At 33.8% G+C, this 15,309-nt stretch overlaps 1 protein-coding gene across 38 annotated transcripts in view; it reads left to right on the top strand.

The window, feature by feature from the left end:
• Positions 1-2,022: 2,022 nt before the first annotated feature.
• Positions 2,023-15,309, top strand: part of LOC149525258 (uncharacterized) — a 185,653-nt gene continuing 172,366 nt past the window's right edge. For 9 of the 38 annotated variants that reach the window (XR_016348742.1, XR_016348741.1, XR_016348738.1 and 6 more), the window contains exons 1-2: positions 5,760-5,971; positions 6,329-6,518. Coding sequence is in view for 3 of the 38 variants with exons in the window: in XM_089776220.1 (XP_089632346.1) it covers positions 2,499-2,523; positions 6,329-6,518 (215 nt within the window). In the remaining 35 variants the exon portion in view is untranslated. Of the gene's footprint in view, positions 2,524-5,759; positions 5,972-6,031; positions 6,227-6,328; positions 6,519-15,309 lie in introns of those variants that run through there. The other 29 variants (XR_016348712.1, XR_016348710.1, XR_016348711.1 and 26 more) reach the window with 18 other exon arrangements.

Here is a 15,309-nt window from a genome sequence, read left to right as displayed (position 1 = left end):
TATTAATTTCTAATTTTAAACAACCTCAAGTTAATGAAATATCAATAAAAGGAACAATCCTCCTGAGCTGAAGAATGTGAGCAGATCATATGGGAACAAAAAGCTGAAGCTGCTAATGCACTTGACCAACAGAAAAAATCTGTTCTTGAAACTGAAAAGCTAGAAAAGACCTTGCAGTCATTGCATCTGGCTGTAATAGCTTCTCAGCAAAAACACAAAGTGGAACTTGCTCAGCTAGAACACCAGATAACACAGCTTGAAAGGGACGTTACAGATGCCAGGAAACTTTGTAGTCAAAAAGATCAGGTATGCTCTTGCTATGAGAATGAGTAAAACAGCTATTTCTTTAAAAATCACATTGCAAAAGAGTATATGAGGGAACTGGGTATATATAACTTCAGATATATTTTTATTATGAATTCTATAGGAAAAAATTGTTTATCACAAATATTCTAAGTGCAACAAATATTCTGTTGTTTCTAATTTGAAGATATGTTAGCATTTGTGATAACATTTTTTTAAAATACATGTTGATAAAAATAAAATGAATACAGAAGTATGATTTCTTCGGGTATGTCTGCAAAGATTTTAGGAAATGTATTTGCCATTTTTAACTGCAGATCCCATTTGCAGTTATTTTCAGTGTCACAGACCTACCAAATGATACTTTTTCCTATGGAAGAAAAGGTACATAGGCCCAGGCTTTTTTATACTGGTCTGTGAATGCTTCCTGTGTGATAACATACATGCAGGGGAAAATGTTTACTTTTGAAATAGTGTCATGTTATCCATAATGTTGAAACATAAATAAAGATGAACTCATTACTGTTTCCATGATGGTTCTTGTTATAAAGTTTTTGTACTTTTATGCAGTAGGTGTTAAATTGACTACTATAACAATCATTTTTTAAAAAGGTTTATGAGTTTCTCAGTCTATAGATTTTATTTTTTAACTTACTGCTTTATAGGCAAACATTTCGAAGATTCACTATCAATGAAGCACTGTTGATCACATTTAACAATCCTGAGTAAAAGAATGCACCCCCAAAGGAAATGGTCAAAAAGAAACAACCCTAGAACAGAATCTTTCCTATTATTATTATTATCTGGAGCATCAGAATGAAATAACAATGTATACACATGACAGAATACTTTCCACTCTATATTAAGTTTTACACATCTGAAAAAATACATAATATAAAAATAATTGTTGTCATGTAACATTGCAGATTTCAAGCTGTCTAAAGCAATTTTACAATCTCAATGAAGAATGTTTAACATTTTGAACCAAAAACAGTGCAGCACGAATAATTAAAGGCTTAAGTTAAATACATAGACAGTCATTTAAATTTAGATCTGCAATAACATTTACTATTATTCTCTAAGGCTTTGACTGTGCTTGACAGAAACAAAGTACTCTGGGATTAATTTCAAGAAATGGTGCCAACTGTGCGCAATTTGCTGTAATTAAGACATGAAAGAGTACTAAATATTCAGATTAAAAGAAGCAAGATGGAGCATGATAGAGAATCAAGGTGTGGCATAAAGCCAATAAAGCACAGTCATTCATGAATATCCAATAATGATTGATATGAAACTTAAACCAAAAAAATTGCAGTATGTGTGTAAAAATTGTGCCAACACAGTTTAAAATGGGAGTACATTGTATAGAAAAATGTTTTTGTTTGTCTTCATTTAAAGACAAAATTTAATTCATGGCATCTTAGAATAGCATTGAAGCAAACAAAATTAAAATGCTATAATTATTGTATTTTATAGGGATAGTAAGTGTAAGTAGTTGGGGAAAAATAGAATGGAATTATTTTCTCTTTGGCATTGGGATTTCCCTATGTGCACATTAATCTACAGTCATTTGCTTTAGTGCCAGTCCAAAGAGCTCTGTAGCCGTAGGCTCCAGGAGGTTAAATATCGTTTTTATGTTTGTCAAATCTGTTTTTTTATTTTTTTAAAGGAAAAGCATTCATTTAGGTCAAAGTATATTATTTCTTTTACTCAGAATTATGTGGAATATTTTTCTTTGGCTTTCAATTTTTACGTATTGATTAATGATATATTCATTGTAATGCTAAATCTATTTTTCAACATTTTTATAACTTAAATTCCTTGTAACTTTTGATCCTACAGGAGATGTGGGTATTTGACCCAGTTGCTAATGAAGTGCTGTATAATCTCATGTATCCTATAGCTCAAAATAGCAGGATGCAGTATAAAAAGTACATCATAAAAGGCACCATTGGAATTTTTTTTGTCTTCACAGGCAATACGCAAAAGAGATGACCTTCTGAGAAAGTCGGAAGCTGATCTCCTGCAGGCATGGGAAGGTATCAAAGCTAAAGTGGCTGAGGTGGAGCACCTTGACAGTGTGGTCAAGAAACTGAAAGCAAGTATCCAGGACACACAGAAAGAAAAGAATCTGAAGAAGAGAGAAGCCATCATACTGAGAACTGAGATTCAGCAGCTAAATCAGGAACTGCAGGATGTGCATAAGCAGTACAGAGACAGGTAATAATGTACAAAAATAGTAATATTACTGAAATGTGAATTTGGCACAGTCTAATAGAATAGAATTCTCAATCATATGGATAGATGATTGCTGTAATCAAATGCATACAAAAAGATTCCCTGTTCTGCTTTAGGGTGAATTTGCAGCTGGAGACAGCAACTTTATCAAAACTAAATAAACATAACCGAATATTTTATTGTTAAACATGCTGTAAGTTATTTGTAAAAAATTAGTTAAAATTGAATTCTGTCTCAGATTGCTGGCTAATTCACTGACAGTAAAAATTATATTTTGAACCTATCAAGTTTTATATTAATATTTATGGGTTTAGTATTCTGTATTGTTGATCTGGTGTGATTAATGCCCATTATATAGAATTCTACAGCTCTGTCTGTAACACATTGGTGAATTGAAGACCTAAAGCTTTTCTCAGGTGGGTATTATCCACAAAACCAAAATAAGTTACAAATAGTATTGCAGGTTGAATTATACAATAGAAGCAACCATTCAACAATGACTGATAAACTACTTAAAATTATTTTTGCCCAGTACTTTGAGCTCTTGCAGCCTACATATGTGTTCAGAACTATTTTTATAAATAAGGAAATTCAATTAGCAAGTGACATTATTAATATTATCCAAGGTATAGTATAGTAAAATTTTGAAATATATTACTTTTACCAAATAAAATATTAATGAAGTCATTGAGAACATAATAGACAGCCTGTGTCAACCCCTTAATTTTCTCTTCCACTATTCACAACATTGCCAGATACATGTTTCTGGATAAAACCCCCTAGAGGTCTGCTGCAAATTCTTTTTCAATACAACCAGATCATTGCAGATAATTGTATTACACAGGGTATTGATCCAAAATCGTTGTGCACCGGAAACATCTGAAAAAACATGATTATAGCTTTCTGTTTATTGTTCGTACATCATATAAGCAGGCTTTTGTGTGAATCACCTGTAAGGAAGGCAAGGTGGAAACATCAGAGAAATTACCTCTTTACAAGAATCTATTGATCACTTTAAATCAAAGAAGTATGTTTGACATAAGATTACCTGCCAGTTTGAACATTAGGTACACTATGTTATAGCCTGGGGCAGTTGTAAGTCTGACAAAGGGATTGTAAATAAAGCATGCAGCTGCTAGCGCCTCTGGCTTGGGATCAACCAAGGCTCAAGTCCAAGGCATAGGTAAACTTAAAATAAGTTAACTCTTTTTTTACCAGCACATTGTGAATTAGAGCAGATTCTTAAAGAACCATGAAAAATAAGTAAAATTTATCATTGAACATGACACTTAAAAATACACCTACTTTGATATATTTACAAATCAAAACTGCAATATATAGATGAGAGGAGTGCTACAAGTTACCTTTGTCTGCAGGGAGTAGAACATATTCATTGATAATCTCTGAAAACTTAAAAAAAGTTTTTAAAATGTTTGTAAATTGCAAAGATGAAACATTTTAAATGTAATTAACTTTAACTTTGTAAATCATGCTATCTGAATCAATCTCACTTGATTTTCAGAGTTTTATCTTTTACACATAAAATCAAAACTTAACACTGACAAATCTTAAATAGAGGGAAAAAGTATTGCATTTAACATGTGTATACATTCTCAGTTTCCAAACTTAGGGCCTAAAACACTCAGAGAGATGATTACCTGTATCCTGCAAGTAGTCTATTCAGTCTCAAGGGGACTCAATGCATAAGTCAGTTTACTCACCTATGTGTTCAAAGGATTGGCTCCTAAATCACCTCTACCAAAAAAAATGATTTTTTCCCATATAATTACATTTCTTGTTGAATGATTACAGCTAGATCTTTTCAACACAAAAATTGTTTTCCCCTAAAGGGTTTATTTTAAAATTTGAAAGCGAATTTGTTATAAGTTGTTTATTAGATTTGTCCATAATTTATCATGTGTTGAAATTATTACATTTTTAACTAAGGGTATGTCTACACTACCCTGCTAGTGGAACGAGGTATACAGATAGTTCGGAATGGCTTGCTAGTCCGAACTATCTAGCCCGTGCCGCGTGTAGCCGCGCGGCACGGGGTTCGAACAAGCCGGCATTTAAAAATGGCGCCGGCTGGCTTATGCAAATAAAGCCCGGAAAATTCAAATCCCGGGCTTCATTTGCACATTCGGTATGCATACATTACCCCGCTAGTTTGCACTAGCTGGGTAGTGTAGACATACCCTAACTTATTCACAGAGATTCAGATGTAGTTGGGATTTAATAAAAATGAGCTGTGATACATGTGCCTTTTTAAATATTTAGCTGTTTAGCTTAGCTTTGTGGTTTCTGAATGCACAAACTTAAATTTAATATATAGCACTTTTAGGTTACAGAAATTGCAGAAATGATATCGGGTATTGTTCGTATGGGGAGAAGGAGATTTTTTTTTTTGGAGAGGAGGTAATGAGGAGAAAATAGCACACCATTTATTTTTAATTTCAAGAAATTGACTTGCTAGATGGTCTGAATACACAAATAATTATGAAGTGGTAAACCAGATATGTATGTTTAGCTCCCGTGTATCTAGGCGATACTGTTTGACAGAGGTGTGTGACAAATGTAGTATATTTTAGCAGAGTACTGAAAGTTTCTTTAGAACAGGCTACTATATATTTAAAGCTACACAAACCAGGTTTCCAATTTCATTGAAGCTTAATATACATACCACTTTTTCAAGAGAGCATTAGGATCATTAAAAGGAAAACATTCTCTATGATTATATAAACTTCTGTGTTTTTATCCTTACTGATCCCTGGCTACTAAAAAGCACTTTAATATTTTTTATATTTAGTGTCAGGCTTTGGAATTATCTAAATACCCCTTAGTTACAGGCCTCCTTGTTATACAGTACCCTTTCATTGGCAAAAGCTTATTTCTATACTCAATCTAATACAATAACTTAAAATTAGACTACATAGTTAAATGTACACATACATTTCTGAAGCATAGGAAAAGGTATAAAAACCAGTTACATTATATATATATATATATATATATATATATACTACATGTGTATATTGTGTGTATGTGTGTATGTATATACACCTAGCATGTGTGCAGTTAGATAGATAGATAGTGTGTTTGTGTATATATGCAATATACATATGTGCTATGCTGCAAATATTTAAATTAAAACCTATATACGTATATTTGTAGGAATATGGTCCACAAAGAACAAAGGAAAAATGTCTTTGTCTTGAATCACTTATTTTTCTGAGAGAGCTGGAAGCTTGCTATTATGATTTCTTTTGGTCTAATGAAAGAGTGCCATCTATTGGATGACCTTGGAAAATAAATGTGTTTATAATACGTGTGTACTCTATAATTCATGAAAAAAAATGTAATGAAACAGAAGATTTTCTGTTAAAATTGTATGTTTGAATTGTGGAAATGTAATATATTCAAAAGAGAGGTAATAAATACTAGATTAAATTACATTATGAAATGTTAAAGCAATAGCTATATGCTTGAAAATGGTGTTAAATACTGAATGTCTGAATATCTAGTAGGATTTGATTGTAGTTTAATGTTAAAAAATATTGAACTAAATTATCTTTATTTGACTTTACTGAAGTGCACGTGAAGATACTTAAGTCAGCTATTAATTTATTGGTGGTTTATTTTATTTGAAATATCTGGAAACTGAATGAAGCTCTTCTGAAAACAAGTATTTGTCTAGCTCTTACAGGGATTTACATTGTATTATATTTAAAACAAAAATGTCATCTAGGTTTGGTTTTAAAATGCAATGCTTTTTTAAATCTTTCAGCTCCAGAACTTGCCAGTCAAGATGAAAAACTTCTTCTAATGGAATCCAGCTTGAAAGCAACTCAAGAGCAGCTAAGTGAACAAATAACAGAAACAGTTCGCCAAGAACAGAAGAGTAGAAAATCACAGACAGAGCTGAAGACCCCGAGAGAACGTATTATAGCTTCTGAAGAAGAAATTAGTGATTACAAGTGAGTTACTGCTTTTTTGGTATTTTAGGAAGTTTTAACACAAGACATTAAACTCAAGAGTAATTCCTTTTGATAAATACTGTATTGTTTAGCTTCAGATAAGGCGTGATATAAATATGTGCTGCTAATCTTTTGAATAAACTGCTGAATCATATATGCTGTAAAATGTCCTTTAGTCTTTATCAAAAATGCAAAGTTGTTAAAAAGCTACCATACTGGTATCAGTTATCTCTTTTATATCATTAGAAATAGAAAAGGTGTGAGTCTTGAAGAAAAATAATCCGTTTTATTTATTCAGTATCCATCTGCCAATGGCATTCTCATCTTCCTCCTTTTAGAGTCCAAAGGTTACATATGGCTCTTATTGTATTTCTTTTTTGTTAAAGAAGCTGCCTTTAACAAGATGCTATCAAATTAAGTAAATTTAGAGTCTGAACTTCTAGTCACAGCAACAAGACATATAGGACTTTGCTAAAATAAGCTAAAGAAAAATATTTGCATTCTTTACTCTATAAAAGTTTATTATTAGTGATTGCAGTTCTCTGTTCTCTGGGTCAAATTTAGTATTTGTTAGCCTTAATATTTACACAAAAATTCAAATTGAAAAGTACTAATTGTCTGGGTGTGAGTTTTTTTTCCATAACCAACTAATCAAACTTTTTAAAAGGTATTTTATATTCACTTGAGTCAAAATTGATTATTCATCTTTTCAAAACCTAGAGGATTGTGAAAATGGCTCATTTTCACTGACTGCTTTTGTCTTTTGTTTGTATTATAAATTGTTTCACTCACTGAAGTTTTGTTACATTGAGTAATCACTAACTCGACAAGACAGACATTTCAAGCTGCTCTATAATATCTGGTGCGGGGGGGAGGGAGGGGGAAATACAGTTGAACACTTCATACAGGTTAGCCTAATATAAATAAATGCATATACTGATGGGCTTAACTTTTAGAGCAAAAATTTGTATCAAAGATATGTGATAGGCAATAGAGCATATACTCCAAAAAATCAACTTCTCTAGTAGCAGTGTTGTTCAGATAATTGGCAATAAACACTGTGCTTCTAAAATCACAATATGTTCCTTTCCCTTGATACCATTAAACATAATACTGTTATTTTTAATATTCAGCATAAATGATTGTTACATTTTAAATATTCTACCTTTTAATAGTTCAAATATTAGATGGTGATCTGTGTGCTGCAAATGTTAGCACACTCCATGGAAAAAGCACCATCTACAGGAATCGTCCTCATTTTTTTATATAAAATAGCTCACTCGTTCTCAACCTGTGGAATGCATCCCTAAGGGTATCATGAATGCTTCACTTGGATGGGTGATATCACAAATCTGCTTTCCTTATCTCTCTTCGGTCTTTTGCTACAGTGGGTTTATTCACCCATTTTCAACTGATTACAGTCAGTTGCCCAAGACTCATAAATGGTTGTGCCTGTTTCTGTAGCACTTCCTTTCAAGTACCTGGGGTTACCTATTTAACAAAGGGTTCTGATGCATATCTGAGAGGAGCAGTTTGAGTGACTGAATGTGAGACTGTGATATGAAAAATGTCAACACCCTAAAATAGATGGTATAACAAAATTACTGATAGAAGAATTTTACAAAACTTGTTGCATAAAATGAAACTTATTAACAGTGGAACAGACGGCCAATTTAAGATGATTAGAATACTCACATGAAATACACCTGACTATTATTTTATAGTGTACATTGCACACACAATGTAAAACTGCCTTTTCACTTGAAAAACTGGTAACTTAATCTATTGCTTGCACTCTGGATTACTATAATTAGAAGTATTGTTGGGTTGTAACTGGAACTTGCAGTTGCATCAATAAAATGTGTGAAATGAAACTTCAGTCAGAGAGAGATCGTTAAATTCATTTGTCCCTGCTTTTAACTGTCAGATTAAATTCTAATTTCATAGTTGTGCTTTTACAAATGTACTATGACTCTTACTAAAGAATTATGCAGCGGGGGAAGTATTTGTTGAATTTGACACCTTAATTTTAAGAAACTATTTTAAATAGTCAACAGTTATGCGACGATTAGTTAAGTAAAATTTAAAATATCAACAAAAATTCAGACATGTTTAAATATTAATGTCCCTCTTTAAAATATTATTCTGTTATGATACTATGTTAAGATCAGTCATATGGATTAGATAATGCTATGATCTGTTTCTTGAAAGAGAGAAAGGACAATGGGTCTCTCTGCTCTGGGTTTGCTGGGGCTTGAGGCTAAAAGTGATGCACCATCTCTGTGTAATGTACAGTATGCATTGTAATGGATCTTCCTCTTGCAGCTGACTTAGTGAAAGTCATACAGTCCTCACATTGGCTTACTTTCCCACTTGCTTAATGATTGAGGTTAATTCAGTTGGTTTGAAGGCAAGAGAGTAGGTTGGATTGTTGAGCGTGAAGAAAATACAAGACAATATGAAAGTGTGGGTGAAAACGACTTACCGTAGTGGTCATAAAGCTAACTTAATTATGTAGCTATTGTTGGGACCTTTTAGGGGAGAGTCTATTCCTGAATGCTTTTAATTTTCCTGCTGCAAAAGCCTAAGTTAAAAAGTTTATTTTTTCAGGAAGTGATAAAATATAAAAGGATTGGATAGGATAAAAAAATCCAATGTTTTCATTGGCAATTATCTGAATAAAAGGGAGAAATCATCAAAATATTTTCAGAATTTAGTGGACACGGTATATAGGGGCCTTAAAATGTCTAATCAGTAGGAAATGTTTGAAAGTTGCAAGAAGTCACAGGGATTTGTTTTATTTTTTTTTTATTAATTCTGGGTGAACTAAATGTAAAGTAAAAAAAAATCCCACAATGTAAGGCTGTTACACTTGAAAGATTTGTTCAGAATGTCCAGTGGGAACCTGGAAATCGTAATAATTTGTAGTATCGATTGTGTGAAGCTATGCAGCCCGAGCCTCCAGTGAATAGACAGAAATAGACATTTTATTGATTAACTTTTACAGTCATATTTTCAAGACTCTGGTGCAACATAATTTTCACTTCCCAGCTTTTGTGCTGCAGCATCATGAAACTTGGATTCTTCTCTCTTAACATTTACCCACTTGGGGAAAACAGTGTAGAATTGTCTTTTTTCAGGTATGTGCTCTGTAAAGTGCATACCTTTAAGCACAATGATTTGTTCTAAATTTTCTTCCTGGTTATACTGTAAGGAAAAATGTACCATCAAATGATGTCAGTTTTTAGAAATAAGAAGTTAGTAACTATTTTATAATTACTTCTAGTAGTTTTCCTTTGTGTTTTTACATTTTGTTTTATTGTTTCCCCTTACATTACCTACTGAAAACTTAGATTTTGGCATAACAAGAACTGTTAAAAATAATTTTTGCCACAATGTTTTCTTCTCTATTTTTAAAAGAAAAAAGAGGAACTACAACACTGAAAATCTAAAAGGTATTCTCAAGAGAAAATTCTTAGTCTTCAAGGGAGAAATTCTGGGTTTACTGAAGTCAGTTTCAAAACCATAATGACTTCAGTAAGGCCAGGATTTCACCCTAAATATTTAATAGTTGTTTTTAAAATGGTTACATTTACAGAATTTTTATTATATAATCCTCAGAAATACTCACTAAGTAGTCCTTAAGGAACTCAATGTCAGAAAAATATTAATGTATATTAATACATTATGTAGTATATTGAAAGTATATTAATACACTGTACATGTATGCACAAGCCTCTTCAAACACATAGATATATATGATAAATTTGTATTGATTTGCAGCAAAAGTCCTTATTGTCATTACCTGATTTATTTTATTTAATTATTGTTCATTATCACCAACGTTATATCCTAGTCCACAGTGATTTTGGAACTTGTCTTAATGTAAAATAAGTTAGTCTCAGCTGATACAGTCACTAATGTGACCATCTGAGGATTGAGCCCATTATTTTATTTTAAATTATGATGATATATATTTGTTTCGTATGTATGTATCTTGTTTGCTATTACAGACATTTATTTGGACCCCGCTTCCATTTGTAGCATCTAACTGCACTGCATGTGATTAATACTAAGGCAGTAAAGTTTATTCCTACATAGTTCCCAAAGTTCACTCCATTTACTTTCATTTGTCTTTAAGTCTTACCTAGAACAGAGTCCCTGTTTTCTTTCAAATTCAGAAAATGCTTGAAAGACTTCAATTTTAATTAACCGTATCATAGACAGCACAACCGTAAAAGCTTCCTGAAGCTCTCAACGTTCAGTAGTTAGAACCAATGTTGGCCGTAGAACAAGTGAAAAGTTTGAAACAACAGGTGAATTTGCTTAAATGTGGACAAAGTATTTATACAGCAAACAGTATCATCCCATAAATGCCCTTTTGGGCCCCAAACTTGCAAACACACAGGCATGTGAATAATTCTCTAGAAGCCAAAGGAACCACAGAGAGGACAAAGCTACTCATGAGCATTTGCAGGATTAAGGTCTAACCTTGTATTAAGTATATAATGTTCAAGGTGGGTATGCTGGAGGTATATGTGTGAGTTTTGCTGAGTTACAAGAATTAGGTTTGGAGTTGTGATTAGAAAATTACTGGTAGTTAAGTGAAGTTATCTGATGCAATTAGTGAATTTTAAGGGCCAGTTGAAGACCAGGTATCTCAGATATTTTAGCCATCTCACTCATAAAAAGTGATCATTGTTAACTTATTTGTACTATATTTTAGTTTATAATATTACACAATACATATGGTATAAATAGTATACAAAATCAATGAAATAGTCCACATAATACATGAACTGACACTACTATAAGATCTGATCCTGCGCACACTTACTCCCTGGTGCAGTATTTGCAATGGGTTGAAGTTGCATTGATTTGATAAGCACTACACCCAGCAGCAAGCATTTGCAGTGACAGGCCCAGATTATATAAGAAAGTAGAATATAAAATTAAGAAAGACAGATTGCCTTATAAGAGTGAAATACAAATAGTTTAAATCGGGATTGATTTCAACATAATGTGGTGGAGGAATCCCCATTTATTGATCAACTCTAAAGCCCATGCACAGCACTTAAAAAGATAAAGTAAGCAAGGTCAGATAATGAAAGCATTTAAATAGTAAAAACACCAACTGCCATTGTAGACTGCCTAAATAAATCCATAATACAAATTGCTTCAGCAAAAAGTGGATGAGGAGCTGATCTTCCTATTGAACTTTTATACTGTTCAGTGACCACACTGGGAAAAGGATTGGGAGAAATGCCTTGAAGATCAATATTGAGTGAGATGTAGTAGGGATTCATTCTGAACATGAAAAAATTACAAGTATGAGACTAGAGCTATTTTGAAGAGGTGTTATCAAGAAAAGATTATTTAGCTCAGTTAAAAATACCACATATGTCATATGTACAGCCTCTATTAGCTGAAATTATCTTTATTGTCTTTAACTAACATGCTTTAAATGACTCAAACATTCAGTTCCTGTAAAACTCCAAAAATAGCAAAAGAAGAATGAACAAAAACCTCAGGAAAACTGTTAAAGTGTAATAATAAATACCCAAAACATAAACATAAAAAAATGCCTAAATTAGCAACTGCTAGATTATGGGGTTTCTTACCTTGCATTTAAATATATTTTAGATCGAATCATGTCAAGATGATTTAGTGGAGAACAGAATAAAAATAAATGTACTGTGTTCAACAGCTGATTGGTTACACCAAAAGAAGGTCAGAACACACTTGATATCGGTTTTAATCAGGCTGCAACTTTATTAAACAGTTGTCTGTGACTACCCAGCAGAAAAAACATACAATGAATGTCAGTCCATATTATTTTAAATCATTATCTGGGACTCCACCATCCCTCTTGATTTCCATCCAAATTCCCAAGCCAACCCATGTCTTGGACCTTGCCATCCATCACCAGGATAGGAGGGTTAAGGTGAACAATGAGAATGGGGTGGGGGCATCGGCTTCCTGCCATACCAATCAGAGAACTTCCCAAACCTCCTTCCCTGTTCTGTTCTTTTATCTAGTGCATCCTTTTAAATCCTTTGCCAGGCTATTTAGCTGGTCACTGGATGCTTTCCTGCACTGAACATCCACGCAAGTTAGTTATGAAATAAGTTGTGACATATAGTGGTAGCCTTCCCCCCTTCCTGTGGGGAAGGCAAAAAAACCTTACTCCACCAAAGTCAATCTACTGGTGTGGGGGAAAACTCCTTCCCAACCCCTTAAAAAGGAGGGAATAGCATGATTCCTGCAGCAGTTCCTAACCCATCCTGATATACACCTCCGCTATGGGAGGGAGGAGGTGTGGTGGCTTTGCTTGGTGCCTGGAACAAAGTGTCTTTTCCCACCCACTGTTTGTACCCTCTGGGTGTGGTCTACTGTCTTATATAGTGGCACTGATACTACTTGCAGAGAGAATAATGAGTCTGATCTACAGGTTTAGCTGAGAGCCAGCTGGTTTTTAGTTCATGCCGTGGAGGCTCATGCACTAAGCGCCAGCAGTCCCAGGTTTGATTCTCCATGCAGATGACCAGGGTCTGCTGGTATTACACAGTCAGTCCCACGTATAAATGGCACTGTTTGCAGGCAGATTGTTGCTTAATTTTTCTGAATGGAATCATCCTATAGTGACAAGTTCTGTGTTCTACTTAGATGTAAATGTTGCCTATCAAAAGATAAACTAGGCATTCAGCAAAATATGTTGGCCCTGAAAGCATAAAGTTTCTTCACTATATAGTCTAGTGTAATTCTTCATTCTGTTTTGCTATAATGAATAGTTATTTACAACTATTATTGGCTCCATATTTGCGGTATGAATTGCTGATTACAGCAATTTTAATGGTAAAATTGTGAAACAATATTCATAGTTGTCAGAGAAAGGTCAGCTTATTTGCATTCATTACAAACCTGGAGGACCATGCAGTGTGTTTTTCCTTTGGGAAGCTTACAGTTATTGATTTGTATATAGCTGTAGGAAAAATTAATTAGAATTATATTTCACTTACTACTGGAGGCTGTATAATAATAATAATAAAAAAAAACTACATTGAAAAAATTACTGAGAACCAGCAAATGAACCATTGTTGTTTTCCTAAATTGTAAATATTCTTATAATTTCTTTGAGATAATCTCTTTCAAATGGCTGGAGGAACATTTTTACAAAATTTTTGTTATTAGTACTTTTATTTCTTTTGATACTTGCACAAAGGTGTATAATGAAACTTATTTTAATAAAATACATGTGGTTCTTCTCTGGAGGTTTGATTCAGCAAAGTGCTTAGCACTCTGGCTCCAACCCAGTGAAACACTTAATCATGTGCTTAACTTTAAGCACAAGTAGTTCCATAAATAAAATTTCCCATTATATAAAGACTGTACATATATTCACTACTTCAAACTTAATTGCAAGCATGATCTTCCTATTGAAGTAAATGGGTCTGTTTGCATACTTACAGTTATGCATGAGCTTAAGTGTTCTCAGAGAGCCCAGGATATTGCAGTCTAAAACCTATCTGAAGTACAAAAATGTTGGTCATGTGTTTGCTAGCTCTGCATGTCTGAAGGGACAGTGCCAACAGCACGATCAGCAAAGGCAAATTGTCAGGCACTTCATAGAAATGGAAAAGGAGGTAGAGAACTTCAGACACAGACAGAGAAATGATGCTAAAATGGGTTGCATTCTTGTATTTGAGATCCTGTTTGTATTATATTGAGAAATACTGTACATGATTAGTGCATACATCTGTGAACTTTTAACACTTCAAATGGATTAATGTGTCTTATTTTGATCATATCCATATTGTTCACTGTGATAAGATTAGGTCTTGAGTCATTACAAAAAAAAAAAGTTTTTGGCTTCTTTCCATAAAGTTCAGACATGTTTTATGTGAAAATAGATAGAATGCAGTTTTCCATACTGTGGATGTATGCCACATGTTTGTGATTAATCAACCCGTAGTCACCTCTAATTAACAGCAAGGAACAGTTCCAATATGGAGTAGAGCTAGATGACAAAGAAATAGTGTGTGTGTACAAAAGATACAACATATTGAGAGAAGAATTGGTTTATTTTAGTTTTTGTAGGAAAACTGACTTAAAATTGTTTGTGGTTGATTTCTTCATTGTCTCTAACAGAGAACTGTGAGTAGAACTTTTAAAAAAATTGGGCAAATTATCAACTTTTTGCCAATATCAAGCCCACTGACGGGGGAGAGAGGGAAGCAAAGGGGACAAGTGCCCCAGAGCCTGGCAATTCAAAGGAGTCCAGAATCCCAGGCCTTTAAAACTGATTCTGGAGAACCATAGTGGGTGCTCTACTCAGCTCTGAGAAAAAACTTAAAAAACTATAAATAGTCTAGCAGCACCTTAAAGACTAACAAAAGATGTAAATGGTATCATGAGCTTTCGTGGGTACAGCTTTGAGGGTTGGTAGAAGTGTGCCCATGGTTCAGATAGTACTGAGGCCTGGCTGCTCCAGCCCCACACCTTCTGCCTGAGGCCCCAATCCTTCTGGGGGTGTGAAGCCACCCCCCCACACTTTTCCTGGGGGCTAGCAGTGGCTGTCAGCCCTGCTGGCCAGTGCTACAGGGTTGCACTATTGTATATGCAATCTTTTGGGGGATGGGACAGGATAAGGCAATTGAACTCATTTGTTATTTGTTTTCTTATCTTAAAAGAAAGTTAAGATTGCAAATAAAAGTACTCATAACTCAAGAAATGCAAGAACTATGGGTGTACAAGAAGCACATTAAAGTATCTTGTGAGCTGGAAAGGAGAG

The sequence above is a fragment of the Pelodiscus sinensis genome, chromosome 2 (assembly GCF_052426305.1).
Source record: "Pelodiscus sinensis isolate ZL-2025 chromosome 2, ASM5242630v1, whole genome shotgun sequence".
Lineage (NCBI taxonomy): Eukaryota > Metazoa > Chordata > Testudines > Trionychidae > Pelodiscus > Pelodiscus sinensis.
This window is presented reverse-complemented; position numbering and strand designations above follow the sequence as displayed.